At 40.6% G+C, this 21,868-nt stretch overlaps 1 protein-coding gene and 2 pseudogenes across 1 annotated transcript in view; 1 reads left to right on the forward strand and 2 right to left on the reverse strand.

Moving 5' to 3' along the window:
- Nucleotides 1–4,252: 4,252 nt before the first annotated feature.
- On the forward strand, nucleotides 4,253–5,425 carry LOC146968724 (general transcription factor II-I repeat domain-containing protein 2A pseudogene; annotated as a pseudogene).
- Nucleotides 5,426–6,874: 1,449 nt separating this feature from the next.
- LOC146968725 (general transcription factor II-I repeat domain-containing protein 2A pseudogene) lies at nucleotides 6,875–8,047 on the reverse strand (annotated as a pseudogene).
- A 12,211-nt stretch (nucleotides 8,048–20,258) lies between these two features.
- The window catches only part of abce1 (ATP-binding cassette, sub-family E (OABP), member 1), a 74,641-nt gene continuing 73,031 nt past the window's right edge, over nucleotides 20,259–21,868 (reverse strand). Inside the window, exons 18-19 of the mRNA XM_085806416.1 lie at nucleotides 21,480–21,591; nucleotides 20,259–20,611 (exon numbers count right to left, since the gene is read on the reverse strand). Of these exons, the coding sequence (XP_085662542.1) occupies nucleotides 20,564–20,611; nucleotides 21,480–21,591 (160 nt within the window). The 3' untranslated portion in view covers nucleotides 20,259–20,563. The remainder of the gene's footprint in view (nucleotides 20,612–21,479; nucleotides 21,592–21,868) is intronic.

Here is a 21,868-nt window from a genome sequence, read left to right on the forward strand (position 1 = left end):
GTTGAGCGTGCTGCGGATGTCCACAGAACAGTTTAAATGTAACGACAACGACGAGATACTTACGGGGAAACGGGTCGGCAGGTCTCAGTCTCATCACGGCGGTGGTGGCGGAGGTGCAGATGGTCCAGCTGATGAACCAACCGGTGAAACACAACACCCTGCAGAGACACGGGAACCGTTAAAACGTGAAAAATCAACGTAAATTTCTTAATTTTAAGACATGATGAAGATCCGCTCACGATACCATCGGCATAGTGTCTCCGTAGGCGGCATGCTGAGTCTCTTTAAAACCAAGCAAAGAAAGTCAAGACTGAAGACTTGAGTCACAAATGAAGGATGAACACCTCTCTCTCTCTCTCTCTCTCTCTCTCTCTCTCTCTCTCTCTCTCTCTCTCTCTCTCTCTCTCTCTCTCTCTCTCTCTCTCTCTCTCTCTCTCTCTCTCTCTCTCTCTCTCTCTCTCTCTCTCTCTCTCTCTCTCTCGTTAAAAAGTTACAACGATAGGCTAATTAAGATGCAATACGCCTACAACACAGATTCTAATTCAGAGTCTGAGCAGAGACGTTCTAATATGAGTATCAATCATCCCCGCACATCCCCTTCCGCTCTCCACCTCATATCAACATCAGAGACGTTCTAATATGAATAGAAGGACTTTGTTCTGAGTCATTTCAGGCTCTTGCGCTGTGAATCGGGTTTTTTTTTTTTTTTTTTTTTTTGTTTGGATTAAATGTTTTTATTACAGACACAAGCTGTTTTTTTTCAACACATGTGAAGAAAACCTGAACTCCGCAGCTGTTTCCGGATAGCCATGCATGTTTTTTTTTAATTTTTTTAACAACTTTATTTTTGCTTTACAAATTACATAAACAATGCATAAAACCATATAAGCATCATATTAATAACACTTGGATAACAAATAGACGTGACAATAAAATAAAAACATACATAAATAGAAATAAATAATAGTAAAAATAAATAAATAAATAAAATAAAATAAAAGGGAGAAGAAAAAAAGTAAGACACACCAGGGGATATGAGCAATGGAAATTAAATTGAATTAAAGATATTAAAGTGGGAGCACAGATTTTTTTATCATTCAAGTTTTTATTTTTATTTTTAAATGTAAACATAAACAGACAGTATACTTTCAATCATATAACAGTCCATAACAAATGCTCATGTTTGAAACAACCAACCTAAACATTCAATTACATTCACATCAGTGCAGTCATCACCCTGTCGTAACACCATTACATGTGAGAAAACGGTCCCATGACCTCTTGAAATTATCAACATCATCATTGATTCTGGCCAACATGTGTTCGTATGATACAACCTCTAACATTACGTCGATCCATTTTTTGATCTCCGGAGAGGATGAGCTTTTCCACACTCTGAGAATTATTCGAGCAGCTGTAACAGCCCCTAACTTTATCACCACAAGGTGACATTTTGGTATGTTAGGCAACTCTGTTTGGTCTCCCAGCAGGCACACTCTTGGTGATACTGGTATTATTGACCCTACCCACTTCCCTATGTATTCAGTTACTTTTTCCCAGAACAGTTTAATGTGTTTACACTCCCAAACAGCATGTAGATATGTTCCGGTCTCTTCTTGACATTTCCAACATAAATTATTAGCCAACAACCCCATTCTGTAGAGTTTAGATGGAGTGAAATAATACCTGTGTATTAATTTGTACTGGGTAAATTTCCCTCTGGCCTCCTTTATATGTTTTCCTGAGTTTGCTAATATTCTCAGCCAAGTTTCATCATTCAATTCACACCCTATGTCTTTCTGCCAGATACATCTCAGATTTTGACAGATATTTTCCTTTAACCCATTAAAGATTCTGTAAAACACAGCTGCCCTGCGGGTTGTGTCAGGTTGGTCCAGAAATGCCACCACCGGATTCTTGTCTTGTGAGAATTGACCCTTAGTTATACTGTCTCTGATTTGTAAAAACTTCCAAAAATTCCCTTTATCTTCCAAGTTGTATTTTTGCTTAAGTTCAGAAAAAGAAATAAACACTCTACCAGAGTACAGGTCACCCACATTACATATTCCTTTCATAAGCCATTGATTCCAGTGAACAGTCTTTTTCCCAACACGTATTGCAGGGTTGTGCCATATAGATGCATATGATTGTCTTAGATGTGATGTGCCACACATTCTATGCACTTCTCTCCAAACAGTCTTAGAATGTGCTAGCACCGGGTTTGAGAAGTAGTCCTGTCCATCAGAGGTTGGTCCATGTGAGAAAACGTCCAAAGGCTTGTAGGGGTTTGTCAGTTCCTGCTCAATTTTGATCCAGCTCAGCTCAGAGTCAGTTCTCCCCCAATGTTTAGCCAGTCTGGACATTTCAAACGATAGGTTATATAGTCTGACATTGGGTAGAGCCATTCCTCCTATGCTCCTTGGTGACCACATCTTCTTTATGTTAATCCTTGGTCTCTTCTTGTCCCATAAAAAGTCTTTGATAATTTTGTCATATTGCTTATAGAGTTGAGGTGTTATACAAACAGGTAACATCATGGAAACATAATTAAACTGTGGTGCAACCACCATTTTAATCACATTTATTTTTCCCCATAAACTAAGTTTCAGTTTTTCCCATTTGTCCAGGTTCAGTTTTATCTTTTGAAGTAGTGGTTCCATATTGGACATCATTATTTCATCCAGCTTTGGATTTAATTGGATGCCCAAGTATTTCATACCTGAAGGTATCCATTTGAAATTGAATGATTTAACACTACTAGAATGACATGTGTTTGATAGAGGCATAGCCTCTGATTTGTGCCAATTTATCTTATAGCCTGATAATTTGGAGTATTTGTTGATACATTCCAATAATACCGGTAGAGAACTAGCAGGGTCTGCTATCACTGCTAAGATATCATCAGCATACATAAAAAGCTTGTGTTCTCTTCCCCCCGCATACACACCTTTAATTCTCATATTAGCTCTGATTGCTAAGGCCAACGGTTCCAATACTATTGTGAAAAGTAGCGGGGAGAGAGCACATCCCTGTCTGGTCCCTCTGGAAAGACAAAACAAATTTGAGATCAACCCATTTGTGATGACAGCTGCTCTCGGGTTGGAATAAAGTATCTTCACCCATTTACAGAAATCAGCCCCGCATCCAAACTTGGAGAGAGCTAACATAAGAAACCTCCACTCCACGCGGTCGAACGCCTTCTCGGCGTCAAGTGAGAGGGCTGCGACCGGTATCGAACTAGAGCGGTTCATATGCATGAGATGTATGAGTCTTCGCATATTATCAGCGGAGGACCTATTTTTAATAAATCCCACTTGATCACCATTTATAATGTCTGGTAGTATCTTCTCTACACGTGATGCCAGTGCAGACATGGGCAAACTACGGCCCCCGGGCCATATACGGCCCGTTAGGCTTTTTAATCCGGCCCGCCGAACTTGTCCAAATTATAGTAAAAACCCATGGATGTGTAAAAACCTCATTCATTTCCCTTTCCCCTGCAATACCCTCGTTTCCCCGATAGATAGCGCACTAGTCTAGACTAGAGACACATTGACCTTTGTTGGAGTCAAAGGTTGGAGTGCAACTTTCCAGCTGCCATTTTCCCCCTTCGGTAAAAATGAGCGGACCAAAGAAAAGAAAAGTGGACACTGAGTGCCGAGTGTTTAAAAAGGAATGGACAACAAAATATTTTTTTACTGATGTCCGATCAACGGCTGTATGTCTTATATGCCAAGAAACGGTTGCAGTTTTCAAAGAGTACAATATCAGCCGTCACTTTGCCACAAAGCATGCTAACTACGCTAACAAGCAGTCGACACAAGAACGGGAGGCTACTGCTCAGAGGTTGGTAGCTAATTTACAGACTCAGCAGAATTTTTTTCACCGACAAACTGCGATTCAAGAGTCAAGTACCAAGGCAAGTTTTTTGCTGGCATTCAAGTTAGCAAAGGCTAGCAAACCTTTCTCCGAAGGCGAGTTTGTGAAAGAATGCATGGTAGAGGCAGCAGATCTCTTGTGTCCGGAAAGCAAAGGCAAGTTTGAAAAAATCAGCTTATCACGCAGGACAGTAACTCGCCGTGTGGAACTGATTGACGAAGATATTGTCAGCGAGTTAAACAAAAAGGCGGAGTCCTTTAAGTTTTATTCACTAGCACTGGACGAAAGCAACGACGTGAAAGACACTGCTCAGCTCCTCATTTTTATCCGAGGGATAAATGACAGTTTTGAGATAACGGAGGAGCTTTTGAGCATGGAATCGCTGAAGGGGAAAACGCGAGGAGAGGACTTGTATGAACAGGTGTCTGCTGTCATCGAGAGAATGAAGCTGCCTTTGAGTAAACTTGCCGGTGTCACCACGGATGGATCGCCAAATTTAACCGGAAAAAACGTCGGGCTGCTGAAAAGAATCCACGATAAAGTGCAAGAAGAAAACCCTGACCAGGATGTCATTTTTCTTCACTGTATCATTCATCAAGAAGCTCTATGTAAGTCTGTATTGCAGCTTGATCATGTCGTGGATCCAGTTGTAAAACTTGTTAACTTCATACGAGCAAGGGGACTTAATCACCGCCAGTTCATTACGTTCCTAGAGGAAACCGATGCGGATCACCAGGACTTACTTTACCACTCTCGTGTCCGGTGGTTAAGTTTGGGGAAAGTGTGCCAACGAGTGTGGGAGCTCAAAGACGAGATTCTGTCGTTTTTGGAGCAAATGGGGAAATCCGACGGATTCCCTGAGCTGAGCAATGAGGACTGGCTTTGTGACTTTGCGTTTGCTGTGGATATATTGTCACACATGAATGAGCTGAACGTTAAGCTGCAGGGGAAGGATCAGTTTGTGCACGACATGTACACAAATGTAAGAGCCTTCAAATCCAAGCTGATTTTATTCTCCAGGCAAATGTCAAACAAATCTTTCACTCATTTTCCCACACTGTCCACGCAGAAGGCCACCCGAAACGTGAAGAAATACTGCAAATCACTGGACGACATGCACAGAGAATTTTGCCGTCGGTTCACTGATTTTGAAAAAATTGACAAGTCACTTCAGCTGGTGTCCTCTCCCCTGTCACAAGACCCCGAAACAGCACCGCATGAGCTGCAACTGGAGCTGATCGATCTTCAGTCTGACAACGTCTCAAAAGAGAAATTCAAATCTCTTAAACTGAATGACTTTTACGCTTCACTTAACGAAGCCACATTTCCAAACCTGCGGAGGACGGCACAGAAGATGCTGGCATTGTTTGGCTCGACTTACGTGTGTGAGCAGACTTTCAGCGTCATGAACATCAACAAAGCCCGTCACAGATCCCGGTTAACTGACCAACACCTCAGATCTATTCTGAGAATCGCCACAACGAAACTAACTCCAGACTTTGATGCACTGGCAAAAAAAGGAGAACAACAACATTGTTCCCACTGAAATGTGAGTTTCTCTACTGTGTTAAAAATAGCAACTTTCGCATTTACGCACAGCAGTACAGTTACAGTAGCTTAATTAACATGTCGCACATGCTCTCAATTTAAAGACCCCTTTCTTTCGTTGGGTAATAACATGTTCTGAATGTTGAAAGTGATTCCATCGATCTTTTTCCAGTAAATTTCTTTAAATTTGCACCTTCAATTGTGTCTGTTTTTCATACATTTCAATCCCCAGGTTTGATAAATTACATTGCTTGTCCAAATGCTCCTGGCCCGGCCCCTCTGTCAAATTTTAGAGCCCATTCTGGCCCACAAGTCAAAAAGTTTGCCCACCCCTGTGCCAGTGTCTTTGTCAGAATTTTAAAATCTACACCTAGAAGGCTTACGGGTCTGAAATTAGATGGTTCTGATGTATCTCTGTCCTTTTTAGGTATTAGAGTAATTAATGCATCATTAAATGAATTAGGTAGACTGCCTGTCTCAAACGCTTCCCGATACACTTCAAGTAAAATAGGGGCTAAAATATCAATATACTTCTTATAGTATTCAACTGGGAAGCCATCCATTCCTGGTGACTTCCCAGTTTTCATGGACCGGATAGTAGCTCTAATCTCTTCCTCTGTTATGGGAGCATCCAATTGTTCTTTTTGTTCATTTGAGATGGTGGGCATGGTGAGGCCTTTGAAGAATGCCTCCATTTCTTCTGCATCAGGTGTGCAGCTGGATGTATAGAGATCTTTATAAAACTTTTCAAAGGTCTCATTAATGTCTTTGGATGAAGTCACTATCCCATTGCCCTTTTTAATCATCGGGATGTTGTTAGAGTTGTCCTGTTGTTTCAATTGCCGTGCTAACAGTTTACCATTCTTTTCGCCCCCTTCATAAAAATTGGATTTAAGTCTGAATAAGGCGTATTCAGCTTTTTTATTGTATATGTCATGTAACTGATATTTCAAATTACATATGTTTTGGTATAATTGATCAGAATAATGTTTTGCCAGGTCCTTCTCCAAATTACGTATCTCTTGGTCTAATTTTTCTTCTTTCCTTCTATTTTCTTTTTTCAATTTTGAAGAGTGGGCAATTAATTTCCCTCTTATGAATGCTTTAGATCAGGGGTGGGCAAACTTTTTGACTTGTGGGCCAGAATGGGCTCTAAAATTTGACAGAGGGGCCGGGCCAGGAGCATTTGGACAAGCAATGTAATTTATCAAACCTGGGGATTGAAATGTATGAAAAACAGACACAATTGAAGGTGCAAATTTAAAGAAATTTACTGGAAAAAGATCGATGGAATCACTTTCAACATTCAGAACATGTTATTACCCAACGAAAGAAAGGGGTCTTTAAATTGAGAGCATGTGCGACATGTTAATTAAGCTACTGTAACTGTACTGCTGTGCGTAAATGCGAAAGTTGCTATTTTTAACACAGTAGAGAAACTCACATTTCAGTGGGAACAATGTTGTTGTTCTCCTTTTTTTGCCAGTGCATCAAAGTCTGGAGTTAGTTTCGTTGTGGCGATTCTCAGAATAGATCTGAGGTGTTGGTCAGTTAACCGGGATCTGTGACGGGCTTTGTTGATGTTCATGACGCTGAAAGTCTGCTCACACACGTAAGTCGAGCCAAACAATGCCAGCATCTTCTGTGCCGTCCTCCGCAGGTTTGGAAATGTGGCTTCGTTAAGTGAAGCGTAAAAGTCATTCAGTTTAAGAGATTTGAATTTCTCTTTTGAGACGTTGTCAGACTGAAGATCGATCAGCTCCAGTTGCAGCTCATGCGGTGCTGTTTCGGGGTCTTGTGACAGGGGAGAGGACACCAGCTGAAGTGACTTGTCAATTTTTTCAAAATCAGTGAACCGACGGCAAAATTCTCTGTGCATGTCGTCCAGTGATTTGCAGTATTTCTTCACGTTTCGGGTGGCCTTCTGCGTGGACAGTGTGGGAAAATGAGTGAAAGATTTGTTTGACATTTGCCTGGAGAATAAAATCAGCTTGGATTTGAAGGCTCTTACATTTGTGTACATGTCGTGCACAAACTGATCCTTCCCCTGCAGCTTAACGTTCAGCTCATTCATGTGTGACAATATATCCACAGCAAACGCAAAGTCACAAAGCCAGTCCTCATTGCTCAGCTCAGGGAATCCGTCGGATTTCCCCATTTGCTCCAAAAACGACAGAATCTCGTCTTTGAGCTCCCACACTCGTTGGCACACTTTCCCCAAACTTAACCACCGGACACGAGAGTGGTAAAGTAAGTCCTGGTGATCCGCATCGGTTTCCTCTAGGAACGTAATGAACTGGCGGTGATTAAGTCCCCTTGCTCGTATGAAGTTAACAAGTTTTACAACTGGATCCACGACATGATCAAGCTGCAATACAGACTTACATAGAGCTTCTTGATGAATGATACAGTGAAGAAAAATGACATCCTGGTCAGGGTTTTCTTCTTGCACTTTATCGTGGATTCTTTTCAGCAGCCCGACGTTTTTTCCGGTTAAATTTGGCGATCCATCCGTGGTGACACCGGCAAGTTTACTCAAAGGCAGCTTCATTCTCTCGATGACAGCAGACACCTGTTCATACAAGTCCTCTCCTCGCGTTTTCCCCTTCAGCGATTCCATGCTCAAAAGCTCCTCCGTTATCTCAAAACTGTCATTTATCCCTCGGATAAAAATGAGGAGCTGAGCAGTGTCTTTCACGTCGTTGCTTTCGTCCAGTGCTAGTGAATAAAACTTAAAGGACTCCGCCTTTTTGTTTAACTCGCTGACAATATCTTCGTCAATCAGTTCCACACGGCGAGTTACTGTCCTGCGTGATAAGCTGATTTTTTCAAACTTGCCTTTGCTTTCCGGACACAAGAGATCTGCTGCCTCTACCATGCATTCTTTCACAAACTCGCCTTCGGAGAAAGGTTTGCTAGCCTTTGCTAACTTGAATGCCAGCAAAAAACTTGCCTTGGTACTTGACTCTTGAATCGCAGTTTGTCGGTGAAAAAAATTCTGCTGAGTCTGTAAATTAGCTACCAACCTCTGAGCAGTAGCCTCCCGTTCTTGTGTCGACTGCTTGTTAGCGTAGTTAGCATGCTTTGTGGCAAAGTGACGGCTGATATTGTACTCTTTGAAAACTGCAACCGTTTCTTGGCATATAAGACATACAGCCGTTGATCGGACATCAGTAAAAAAATATTTTGTTGTCCATTCCTTTTTAAACACTCGGCACTCAGTGTCCACTTTTCTTTTCTTTGGTCCGCTCATTTTTACCGAAGGGGGAAAATGGCAGCTGGAAAGTTGCACTCCAACCTTTGACTCCAACAAAGGTCAATGTGTCTCTAGTCTAGACTAGTGCGCTATCTATCGGGGAAACGAGGGTATTGCAGGGGAAAGGGAAATGAATGAGGTTTTTACACATCCATGGGTTTTTACTATAATTTGGACAAGTTCGGCGGGCCGGATTAAAAAGCCTAACGGGCCGTATATGGCCCGGGGGCCGTAGTTTGCCCATGTCTGCTTTAGATGCTTCCCAAACAGAGGATATTTTTCCCGTGGACCCAATATTTGTTTCGAAGAAAAATTTGAGGTCCTCTGCTAATGTGTCACTGAAAGATTTGTCTTTCAATAACGTGGTATTGAGTCTCCAACGACCTCTTCTTATATTATCTGTATTTAGGTCAACATGCAACTCCACTGCGCTATGATCACTGAGGGCAATAGCACCTATCTCACAATTCACAATTGAGTCTACTAACGTGTTTGATACCAGAAAAAAATCAATCCTCGAATGTGATTTGTGGCAATGAGAGTAAAAGGTGTATTCTCTCTCACGTGGGTTCACTAACCTCCATATATCTACCAAATTAAGATCTTCTGCCAACATCTTAATTGCAGCTCTGTCTTTTGGTGTAGATTTACCACTTGGTCTGCTCCTGTCAATCATACCATCCATTACCTGATTGAAATCACCTGCCATTATAACCTGACCCTCCATTTGTCCTATCACTGTATTGACTTCATGGAAAAAATCGGGTTCCTCCTTGTTTGGAGCGTAAATATTACATAATATTGTCTTAATCCCATTAATCAAAGCTTCAATACAGATAAGTCGTCCTTCCATGTCATTGTGTTGCTTTAACATGACAAAGCTCAGGTTTTTATTAATGAGAATCATCACACCATTCCTTTTGGTTGAATAGGAGCTGTGATAAATCTTCCCCACCCAGTCTCTTTTAAATTTCACTGCTTCTTCCTCCTTCATTATATGCGACTCTTGAATAAATGCTATATCTGTATTTTTGGATTTTAAATATGTCAGAACCTTTTTTCTTTTAATATAACTCCCACAGCCATTTATATTCCATGATATGACATTAATATACCTGTTAGTAGTCATTTTTAGGTTTGTAATAGTAGGACTGTGACTGCCATTTATCTATCTTGGTTGTAGTTTTCACAAAACACATCTTTAAACTGATCTGAGCATTACTAGGGCAATACACTGTCTTAACAAACACAAACAACAACAAACCCTCACGCAAAGCAACTCGGAACTCACGGTTGCTAAGCAGCCCCCTCCCGTCCTGATTGAACATGGACTGGACTCAAGGGGGGAAAACAAAAAAAAACAAAAACAAAAAAAAAGAAAAACCTGACTTGGTCCGTGGGGCGCGGTTTCCTAGGCAACCCGACCGTCAGCCCCGACAAACCCATCAAAAAAGTTACCTTATTTCCATGAATTCACACACACCCCTCGTCATGCTCTCATTAAAGTGTCGTGGTCCTCTAGTTTGGATTCCGCATAAACCTCTCTGCTTCCCTGCTGTCTCGGAACGTCTTCTTTTCTCCCTTCCATGTAAAGATGAGTGTTGCAGGGTACACCAGCCGGTGTCTCACATTAAGCTCGTGCAGGCGTTTCTTCACCGTGCTGAAGGCTTTTCTTTTATCCGCGAGCTCCTTCGTCAGGTCTTCAAAGAAAGACAGCTTGCAGTTTTCCCATTCGATTCCACGTTTCTCCCTTGCCACCTGTAGCACTTTGTCTCGCGCCGATGAACGTAGGAAGCGCATCATGATGGTCCGTGGTGGTCGGTCTGGGTCAGGCATGGGGGCGAGTGACCGATGCGCGCGTTCTATCTCGAAGCCAGGGCCCGCGAGACCGAGCCCCTCAGACAGAATCTTTTCCACATATTCCGCCACTTTGCCCGTCTCCTCTTTACCTTCTGCCAGTCCCACCATCCTGACATTGTTCCTCCGGCTTCGATTTTCGAGGTCTTCCACACGTGCCCACAGTGTTTCCAGTCTTCCATCACATTTCTCAATGTTTTTCTCCATCCCTGCTTGTATGTCCTCCATGTCCGAAATACGTTGTTCAGCTTCTCCCAGCCGTTCCTGAATGTTGTCCACCGAGTCTTTTAGTTCTTTTGTTGTCTCCTTAATTGCGACCACATCCCCCGCCACTCTTTGCAAAGTAGCGCTCATTTTTCGTATTTCTTCAAACATGTCTTCATCTATGTTTTTTCCAGCGCTCTGGTCGTTTGTTTTTTTCGGCGGGCTTCTGTTATCTGGCGCAGCCGGTGCAACAGTGGCCGTCGTCGGCGAGGTGTTCCAAGGTGGTAGCGGGTTGCTTTTCGCAGCTTGCTTGCTTCTAGTCGACGCACCTTGGAAAAAGTTTGCTCTGTTGTTGTTTGCCATCTTGCCGTATAGTTGCACACCGTCGGTTCACAGCAAGCAATGGACTTGTTGAAGTAGAGGCCACTAATATTACGTTAAAAAACGGGGTGTATGTTTCTTAAATCGAGTAATTAGCTGATGGTTGTCAGGAGCTCTCTTAGTGTGCCGCCATCTTCCCCGACGGTCCCACGTGACTCCCGGGAGCACAGATTTATAGTTTTGATAGCTTTCTTGTTATTAGCAGAGGAAACTGACTTGAAATACACCTCCAGTTCTTTCATAAAAACACAAAAAATGGGTTTTACTTTGGCAAATTTACACTTGTGGATATAAAACTTTGCAAGAATTAAAATGAGATTAATTAAAAAATATTCTTTTTCAGCTAGAGCGTCACTCTTTATAAATCCAAAAAGGACATTTTGCCAGAGGAGCTCAAAATCACAGCAGATATTATCTAAAATGAATCTACAAATATCTTGCCACAGTTTGCGGGTATATTCACATTTCCAAAACAGATGAATAACAGTCTCAGTATGGGAGTCACAAAAGGCACACTTCAGATCTAGGTCAACAATTTTGAATTTGATAAAGAAGGATTTAACTGGGTAACATCTATGAATAATTTTAAATGACACTTCTTTCACCTTATTAACCACAAAAAATTTTTGAGGAAGAGACCAGATTTTTTCCCAACATAAGTTATTTACACGACTATTCCAGTGAAATGTTACAGGAGAAACAGAAGTGATATTACATTGGAAAAGAGCACGAATTTTACGATTGTTCTTACTAGCAGATGGGTTAAAACATACTTTACCAGCTGGTGAGTCAGTTACATCAGTAAAGGGAGCATCAAATACAGAAACAGACATATTACTTTTGAATAACATGAGTACACCAGATGGAATAGCATCGAAAACTATGGCATACTGTTTAGGAGTTACAGGTATTCCATAATATTGAAGAAACTCCTCATAAGAAAATAAAACACCATTGCTGTTGAATAGCTGTCTTACCCAAATAATAGTATTACTACACCACTCCCCAAAATATATAGATCTTTTCTTGTACAGTATATCTTTGTTATTCCATATAGAGTAACGGTGTGGTGAAAAATTGTGCTTGTATATCATTGACCATGCAAGCAATACTTGTTTATGAAAGTTGGAGAGACGAATAGGGATTTTTTCTATGTTATAGTTACATACTAAGAGGAATTTTAGACCACCAATTTTTGAAAAAATATGATTGGAGATACAGTTCCATATTGAATTTGGTCTTTTCAGAAATTGTTTGATCCAATTGATCTTAAAGGTGTTGTTCAAAGAAACAAAGTCCAAAAAATTAAGTCCCCCATTCTCATATGTGTTAATGACAACAGATTTTTTTATGTAATGTGTTTTATTTTTCCATAAAAAATTAAACAACATCTGATCTATGCATTGAATGGTTTTACTTTTGATATGTAATGAGAGAGCAGCATAAGTAAGTCTAGATATTCCTTCTGCTTTTGTTATTAGAGTTCTGCCTCTTAAAGATAGATCTCTTAGCAGCCAGAGATTAAATCTTTTTTGAGCTTTTTCTATGATCGGGATAAAATTTAAATCATTCCTGGCTTTCTGATCTTTAGTGATTGAAATTCCTAAATATGTTACAGTATCTTTGACAGGGATGTTCGCTATTGAGTTAGTAGCTGAGTCTTTCACTGCCAATAACTCACATTTGTTTATGTTCAAGTATAGGCCAGATGCTTTAGAGAACACATTAATTATATTTAGAGCATGAGGTATTTGAGAAGAGTCTTTTAAAAAAATGGTTGTATCGTCTGCTAGCTGACTAAGAACGATTTCTCTTTCTGCTACTGTAATGCCTTTCAGAGTGCTTGATTTAATATGGACGGCTAAAAGTTGGGTGACAAGGAGGAAAAGATAAGGGGAGATAGGACAGCCTTGTCGAATTCCTCGTTTGACATCAAAACGTGGGGTTGTGCCAGAACTCAATTTAATAGAGCAGTTACTATTTGCGTATAATGTTCGAATTGTTTGGCTAAAAAAATGTCCAAAACCAAATTTATAGAAGTCTAAAAAAAGGATATAACTATTGTCAGAGATTAAATCAGAATAATCTAACATATCTAAAACCAGTCTTATATTATTAGATATGTGTCTGTTGTTCATGAATCCAGACTGTGATTCATCTATGACAGTATCCAAAACTAGTTTGAGCCTTTTGGCAAAAGCAATTGCTAGCACCTTATAATCATTGTTTAAAAGACAAATAGGGCGCCAATTATCGATAAGCATTACATCCTTTTTAGGTTTCGGAATAAGTGTGATTAAGCCTTGAGTTAGTGTTGGGGGGAGTGTCTCATTATCTATGCTTTCTGTGAAAACCTTCAGTAAGAACGGGGCTAATTGTTCCACAAATGCTCTGTAAAATTCGGAGGAAAATCCATCTACACCAGGAGACTTGTTGTGTTTGAGGCTATTGATAGAATCAATTATTTCTTGTAATGTCAAAGGAGCATCACATAAATCTCTGTCTGCATCATTAATGTTATTCACCACAACAGAGTCTAAAAAGGCAGATGCATTTTTTTCACAATATTGAGAAGTATATAACTTTCTATAGAAGTTTGAACAATATGTAGCAATAAGCTTGGGGTTATCACATAAAGTATTATTAATCTTAATTTGCTGGATAGAGTTAGTTTTGGAATGAGATTTTTCCAACCTGAAAAAATAGGCAGAATTTCGTTCCCCTTCCTCCATCCATTTTTGTCTCGATCTGATAAAGGCACCCTTTGCTTTGAGTCTATATAGGTTGTCAAGCTTATTCTGATATTCAGTGAGAATTTCTTTTTCGTTCATAGAAAGACAATCCGGGAGTTTCTGAGAGAGGGAGGTTATGGTGGATATTATCTCGTCCTCCTCTGCATTTCTCCGTTTGGCTAGATCAGAGCTATATTTTCTTAAGTACTTGGCAATTTCAAATTTCATAAGTTCCCACTTGCTACAGTATTTATTGTCAATTTGAGCCTCACTCCAGTATTTTCGAATAAGTCTTCTAATTTCAGTCTTTACATCTTCATAATTTAAAATTGAGCTATTCAGTTTCCAATAAGAAGAACGGTTATGACAAGCAGAGGAGAATAGGGGGATGATAATATGTATAGCTTTATGATCTGTTAATGGTGAAGCCATAATTTGTACTGTTGTGTTCTCTTTAAGGCTCCTGGACATCAGCCAATAGTCAATTCTAGATTGGGAGGATCCCGTCTTATTAGACCATGTGTATACTTTGTCAGTCGGAAATTTTTCTCTCCAAATATCTATCAGATCAAATCTTTGCATGAAGAGCTTTAAATGACAGCTTTCATTATTGTTTTGTCTTGATGGCCATCTATCTAAAGCATTATCAAGAGCAACATTAAAATCCCCACCTATTAAAAGGAAGGCATTAGGGAACTTGTTTAATAATATTAATAACTTTTGTTCTATGGTGTCAAACAGGTTCTCATTTCCTACTTTAGTATTATATCCATAAACATTAGTGACAATCAAAATAATCTTGTTGAAATCAATCACTTGACATACAAAATGACCATTAATATCAGTATCTGAGTGCAGAATGTTACCTGTAAAGTTGCATTTTAAAGTGCCCACACCTGCTGAATGTTCTGATCCGTGTGACAGCCAGATATCGTTTCCCCATTGTGACCTCCAAAAATTAACCTCTTTAGCTGTAGAATGAGTCTCTTGAAGAAAAAGAAAATCTGCTTTAAATTTTTTAGCATATAAAAACAAAGCTTTGCGTTTCCCACTATCCCTTAGACCCCTGGCATTTAACGAGACAAAAGATAAAGACAGTTTGAGATATAAAACAAAAACAAACAACAACAATTACACAAGCAGTAGACAGTTAAGTCGCAAGTAACTTACCACAAACTATTATGGTACCATCGAGAACTGTACCATAAACAGTCACAATTGTGTGAATTTTAGCTCAAATGAAGTGGCCTTTATAGTACAGCGGTTAAGCCCTCAAATCAAGGGGAATTGTGCACTTTTTGAAAGAAACATGAAACTTCTACCATAGTTAGTTTATACCATGAGGTTTATTTTAAGATCGGGAGGGAAGTCAGATTTGACCTCTGAGGCCCGGGAGAGGTCAAATCCAAGATGGCCGCCAATAATATTCAAAAATGCCTATCGCTGGAGCCAAACACAGTAGAAAAACACTTAAGGTGTCATTTCCCACTAATTTTTGGGTGCCCATTCTGTTGGTGATACCTTTGAGACCAATAGAATTCAAGAAAATGCATTTAGATCAATGTGGAGGTCAAATAATGCAGACATAGGGAGGTGAACGGTGCAAAAAGGTAGTTTATTTCCAAAATAATAGCCTAACAGTGATGATGATGTTAATAATGATGATAATAGTGCCAATAATAATAATCATTATCATAATAAGTTCTTTTTTTTAACTGATTTATTATTAACTCATTGGCTGCCAGCCATTTTCAGAGCAGAGAGCTGCATACTGCCAGCCGTTTTAGAGCATTTTTTACAGATCTTTCAAGACCCACAGAATATTGTGTTCATGTAAACATGTAAACACCAAAACTACCAAGAGTAAGAGTAGACTCTCTTCTTTCATTAGGAAAAAAAAGTTTGTTTCTACCTTTTTCCATTCTTTAGTAAACGGCAGTAGAACATTGGCTGGTTTCGCCAAAAACACCTGTTTTTGACCAAAACACCTGTTTTTGACCAGAACACTGAGAAAACAAGCTTTTTGTGGAAAGAAACATGTCAAGCAGAACAGTGACTTTGAAGTTAATATACAACAGAAACAACATGTCTATAGACATCAATGGCAGCCAATGAGTTAAAGAGACACTGTCTCTCGGCTCTGTTCGTGGCACTAGTACACCACAGCCGCTTGTTACTCTCTCCCTGGCTCTCAGGCTCCGGTCCATTTGGTGCTCCTCCTCATCTATCCTTGCCTGACTGAGGGCTGCCACCGTGCCCCTGGTCCACCGGTGAGGGATGAGGGGGACTGCCAACTGGGGGCCCACGCCCTCAGACCGACAAAAGCTTGGATCATGGGCTGACTTTCAAGAGATCGCAGCGAGGGAGCTGCTCTGCTACGTACAAAACCCTGACCCAGAATCAGGTCGTCTGCAAGTGATTTAGCACCAGGTTCTCCACAAACATGCGGTGCGAGATTGGAGAGGACCAGCGGACCACCATCCGGCCACGCGCCAACCCTGTCACCAACGGCTCTACTCGCTGTAATCAAAACCCGGTTGTCAGGGGGTTTCGCTAGATAGTAGGTAGGGACAGTGGGAATCTCGTTCATCCATTCATGTGTGTCACTAATTAGATGACGAGGCATTTGGCTACTGGGTCATACGGCTTTCCGTGTTTACCTGCACGTCAGGCGCCATCGTGAGTACTACGACATGATACAGCCCATACGGACCCATTTCTGCATCAGCAGCTGGTCCGCCACCTTCTATAATCATTACGAGCCCAAACTGCCCCCAGCTGACCGCCAGCCGGTGGGATGCAGCCAGGCGGGGTTCCCGTTATAGAGGGCCAGCCAGCGTCGTGTAGAGGTCCCCTCAGGGCACCAGCCACCCTTGCGGCCGTCCCTCATCCCTTTGAGGACCAGCTCGGCTCCCGGAGAGGGCCGTAGTCCTCAATCCTGGAACGGCCATACCTAAAACGTGACGTCAGCCGACTGCCTTCCACTGATTGGGCAGAGCGTTGTCACTGGAAGAGTCGTGAGCGCGATGTCCGACATGAGAATTCATCTGTACCGAGACCGTTGTTATTCCTTCACCCGAGTTAAATGATGCTGTGTGGAAAACCACGCTGTGGTCCGTAATCGAGGAACAGACAAGTGAGTTTGGAGCTGACGAGAAGATCGAAAATAGAGAGAGAAACAGTGTGGCCTTGCGATGCCCCCACCCCTGCTGAGGAGGAACTAGAGAACTCAGCTGTAATGGAAAAGCACCTTTACTAAGCCGTGCCGTGACTGTGTAGTGGAAAAGTGCCAATAGTTACTCCGTTTACCTGCACTTCATTAAATTTCTTCACTTTGACATTCAAAGTAGAGTTCTCAACGGGCCTGAAAATTACAACCCGACCTGACCCGGCCCGTGGGTTTTAAGCCCGGACCCATCAGAGCTCGATACACCAGCATTAGTTGTCTGGCCAAACCCAGCCCAGCCCAACAAAAAAAAAGAAAACTAAACTAAAAAAGTGACATGCTTTCTTTGCAGCGAGAGCAGATGGTGCCAGTGACGCAGCAGCACCTTATCAGTGGGTGAAACTGATTCAATTTCGGCCACAAAAACATTGTGGTTTTTTGGAGATATACACAGCATCTCGTGCCAAACCAACCCGACCCATCGGCCTTACTCGGGTTTGGGTTGAAATTGAGAACTCTAATTCAGAGTACTGGGCGAAAGCACATTGTGTCAACTCCCCTCCATGGGCCTTCGCAATGCTTCCACACAGCGTCGGACACCACCCCTCTCTCCGCGGAAAGAGGAGGGCGACAGTATTATTAAATTGCAGATTTGCACCTTTACATAAATGCATTTTCTTGAATGTGTTCTGGTCAAAAACAGGTGTTTTTGGCGAAACCAGCCAATGTTCTACTGCCGTTTACTAAAGAATGGAAAAAGGTAGAAACAAACTTTTTTTTCCTAATGAAAGAAGAGAGTCTACTCTTACTCTTGGTAGTTTTGGTGTTTACATGTTTACATGAACACAATATTCTGTGGGTCTTGAAAGGGTCTGTAAAAAATGCTCTAAAACGGCTGGCAGTATGCAGCTCTCTACTCTGAAAATGGCTGGCAGCCAATGAGTTAATAATAAATCAGTTAAAAAAAAGAACTTATTATGATAATGATTATTATTATTGGCACTATTATCATCATTATTAACATCATCATCACTGTTAGGCTATTATTTTGGAAATAAACTACCTTTTTGCACTGTTCACCTCCCTATGTCTGCATTATTTGACCTCCACATTGATCTAAATGCATTTTCTTGAATTCTATTGGTCTCAAAGGTATCACCAACAGAATGGGCACCCAAAAATAAGTGGGAAATGACACCTTAAGTGTTTTTCTACTGTGTTTGGTTCCAGCGATAGGCATTTTTGAATATTATTGGCGGCCATCTTGGATTTGACCTCTCCCGGGCCTCAGAGGTCAAATCTGACTTCCCTCCCGATCTTAAAATAAACCTCATGGCATAAACTAACTATGGTAGAAGTTTCATGTTTCTTTCAAAAAGTGCACAATTTTCATGCTTAGCCGCTGTACTATTAAGCCTCTTTAGTGTGGGTGAACATAAAAATGAACAAGAATATGAAAAAGTCAACAACTAGGCTTCATCCCAACCAAGAAGGGATACAGCGTTTGCAGAACGTTCAGGATCCTCCCTAGGCACCTGCAGTTCAATTGATGTGCATCCAGTGTAGAGCAAAATCCAAAGGCTCTGCCCTCCCCCGGAAAGGAGAGAGGGGAAAAAAAAAACTCTTCTATGTCCATCTGGACAATGTAGTCATTTCTCATAAAAAAAAAAAAAGTCAAATGCACAGTCTGATAACAAAACACAGGTTAACGCAGTTAACAGTTCGAGAAAAGTGCATTTAGAGTAAAAAAAAAAAAGGTGCTTTGGTTTTTGTTAGAACGAAGGACTAATTTTTGGTCAATGTGTTCAGTACCTACATATCAGTTTTATCAGATGCATTTTTCAGGGTGGAGGGAAAATTTCCTTGTTCTCAATAAAGCAGCGACCTCCAACGAAGAAAGCCACTTTTCCTTCCTTTCGGGCAGCTTCCACCGCTGGCCACAGCTTCTTCCTATTTTCTCTGTCGATCTGGCAGAGGTCTTCAGCAAAACGCAGACCATGGTCGCGCAGGTACCGGGAGTTCTTGGCGGCTGCCCAGACAGCTCCCCTGTGAACCCGGGACGAAAACTGAATGATGACGCTTCTGGGCCCCTTCGGATTCTTTGTACCAAGGCGATGGACGGTGTCAATCACTTCTGGTAGTCGTTTTTTATCTTCTGGCAAGACGGCCTGACAGATTTTAATCACTTCCAACCGTACCTGCTGGTTCTCCACTGTCTCCGGAATGCCGTTGAGCCGCAGGTTCCAGCGCCGTGAATATCTTTCCAGGTCTGTGATCCGAGTTTCCAGTACGCCGGTACGCTTTTTTTCTTCATGGTAAAGTTGTTCAACTTGAGCAACTTTACTTTTCACTGCGTTCATATCCTCACAAATGTTGTGGATTTGTTTCTTCAGGTCCGTAATCCCCGTTTTATTTTCCTGAATCAGTGATTCAAGCTTGTCGGACCGAGTGTTAATTAGCTGAGCAAGTGAGGAGACAAACTCCGGAGCTCACCCCTATCATTCAGTGATCAGCACCAAACATGCCGAGTACCCCTAATAAATTATTGTAATTTCTCAAAGTGCACCAGACTGATGCATTTAAATTTACAATGTTCAAAATCGATCAGCTTTCACTGACTACTTCAATTTGTTTCCAGATGTTGAGTTTACTGTGACTTTGCTGCTTGCTGCAGTAGTCATTTCTTGGTTTTGTCACATTTTATCCTGTAGCCTACTTCTAGTGAGCACTTGCACTCCCACGATTTTTGTTCTGATAAGCATGTTGGTTGCAGTCCTGTTGGTGTGAACTCTTTTGTGATGTTGTGCACGTACCTGATGAGTAGAGAAGTAACCTGTTAAAATGTGTCAGTAACTTAGTAACTCTATACCTTTCACAAAATCAAAGTAAAATACCAGATTACTTGATTACTTCTATTTAAGTTGCTGAGTGTGGAAAGGTCCCAGGAGGAGTAACTGCTGTGGAAGCTCAGCAACTAATGGAGATGTTACAAACAAATTTTTAGTTACTTCTGGATTACTTCAAGACCAAATCAATCCACATAGATTAGATCAGTCCAACTGACAGTTTTCAATGATCTATGATATTTACAGCTACAATAATAAATAAAAAAGTGTTCAAATTTAATTTCATTCATCACATTTCAAGCCTTTGTGTCCCTGAACGCACCACATTGACCTGTTACAGAGCGGATCAATCGATGAATGAATGAATGAGGAGACGAACTGCTCTGGGATCAGTTATAATCAGTTTATTATCAGTTGCTGTAAATGCATGAGTGTTAAAATACGCTGCTGAACGCTCCACAATGTCGCTGGTTTGTGAATTCAGCCCAGTATGTTCAGGCTGACGGACACAGAATGCAATGCACCTTTTTTTATTCTTTTTTCAACGGGTCACAACATTGCTGGCTATTGAACGCAGCCCAGATACATGAAGGCCGATGGTTTATTTACTCTTCTCTCTCTTGCTTCATATGATTTATTTTTATTCTCTTTTTTTTTTTTAACGTTAACTGCTGATTGGTCACAGTCGGTCGCTTCAGTCGTCCAGGAAGAAATAGTTTCCGCTCTTCTTCTGTTCGGTGTCCTGGAGGAGACAGAGAGGTCAAAGGTCAGTGTGTGAAGCAACGGAGGTCAAGTATCTGAATAGTAGATGTTATTCTATTATTGTCATGTTTTCTGTTTTTATTTTTGTGTTTTCAACCAGAAATTCACAAACATTTCAAAAAATCTTGACAAACATGCATTGTCCTTTATTAGATAATAAAGCCCTTTAAAAAAACTGATTTAAGCATTTCGTCAATAGTAAAATACCATAAACATACCAAAACAATACATCAAATATTATAAATACCATAAAATACTGTTATATTAATGTAGCTTCAGTTATTTGGTTTTATTAAATATTAAATTCACAAACAGAATATAGAGAAAAGTTTGAATCAATTAGTCTGCAGACAAATTGATGCCATTCATATTGTTCTAGTTCCCAAGCTGACATCAACAGAGGTCTTTGAACGTCTCATCTCTGATTTTATTCCTTTATAATTATATATTTATTTATTTATTTTAAAGAAACAAACAAAAAAACAGTGACCATCAAAATATTCAAGATGATTTTTTCCCCCTTTTTATCTTTATTTAAAAGGTTTTTTTAACTTATCCATGCAGTAAGTTGTCAGCTTTTATTTATTTACATTACTGATTTGTAGTTAATATCATTAATTAATTAATTAATTAATTAATGTGTTAATCTTAATGCTCCATTAATAATTAGGATTTTCTTGACCCTTATTCATGAGAACTTGTTCATTAATACGGAGTAGTTCTGGTTTTACATACCTCATGTCTTTTGTTTTTTAAAATAATGTTTATTTTAAATATATATTTGTTGTATTTCGTGTTTATTTTGTCTCGTGTAGAGGAAGAGGAGGAGGAGGAAGAGGAGGACTCACCTTGATGGAGTTTTGCTTGTTGATTCGTGGCCTGAAGTTGTTTGGGTCTCGTCTGAACGTGATCTCCAGCAGCGACAGGAAGCGGTTCATCCCGGCCAGCAGACCCTGAGGCCTGAAGGAGAAGAAGAAGATGAAGAGATTTGAGATTTTACAAACACTTTAATTACATTTATTTTAACCAGGTTCACGTTGTGTAGGTGCTACGGTGCCTAAAGAAACTATAGATTTACATCTGAATAAAACTAATCAATAAATCAGTGGAGCAACCAGTCAGATAGAAAACGTGCACATTACAGTTCAGCTTTAAACAACACTGCAGAGGGTTAGTGTTGTTTTTGTGGTACCAACAAAGGAGGAGGGGGAGGAAGAAATTTTTTGAACGACTCATT

This window comes from Trachurus japonicus, chromosome 18 (assembly GCF_045865225.1).
Source record: "Trachurus japonicus isolate A0001 chromosome 18, Traja_1.0".
Classification (NCBI taxonomy): domain Eukaryota; kingdom Metazoa; phylum Chordata; class Actinopteri; order Carangiformes; family Carangidae; genus Trachurus; species Trachurus japonicus.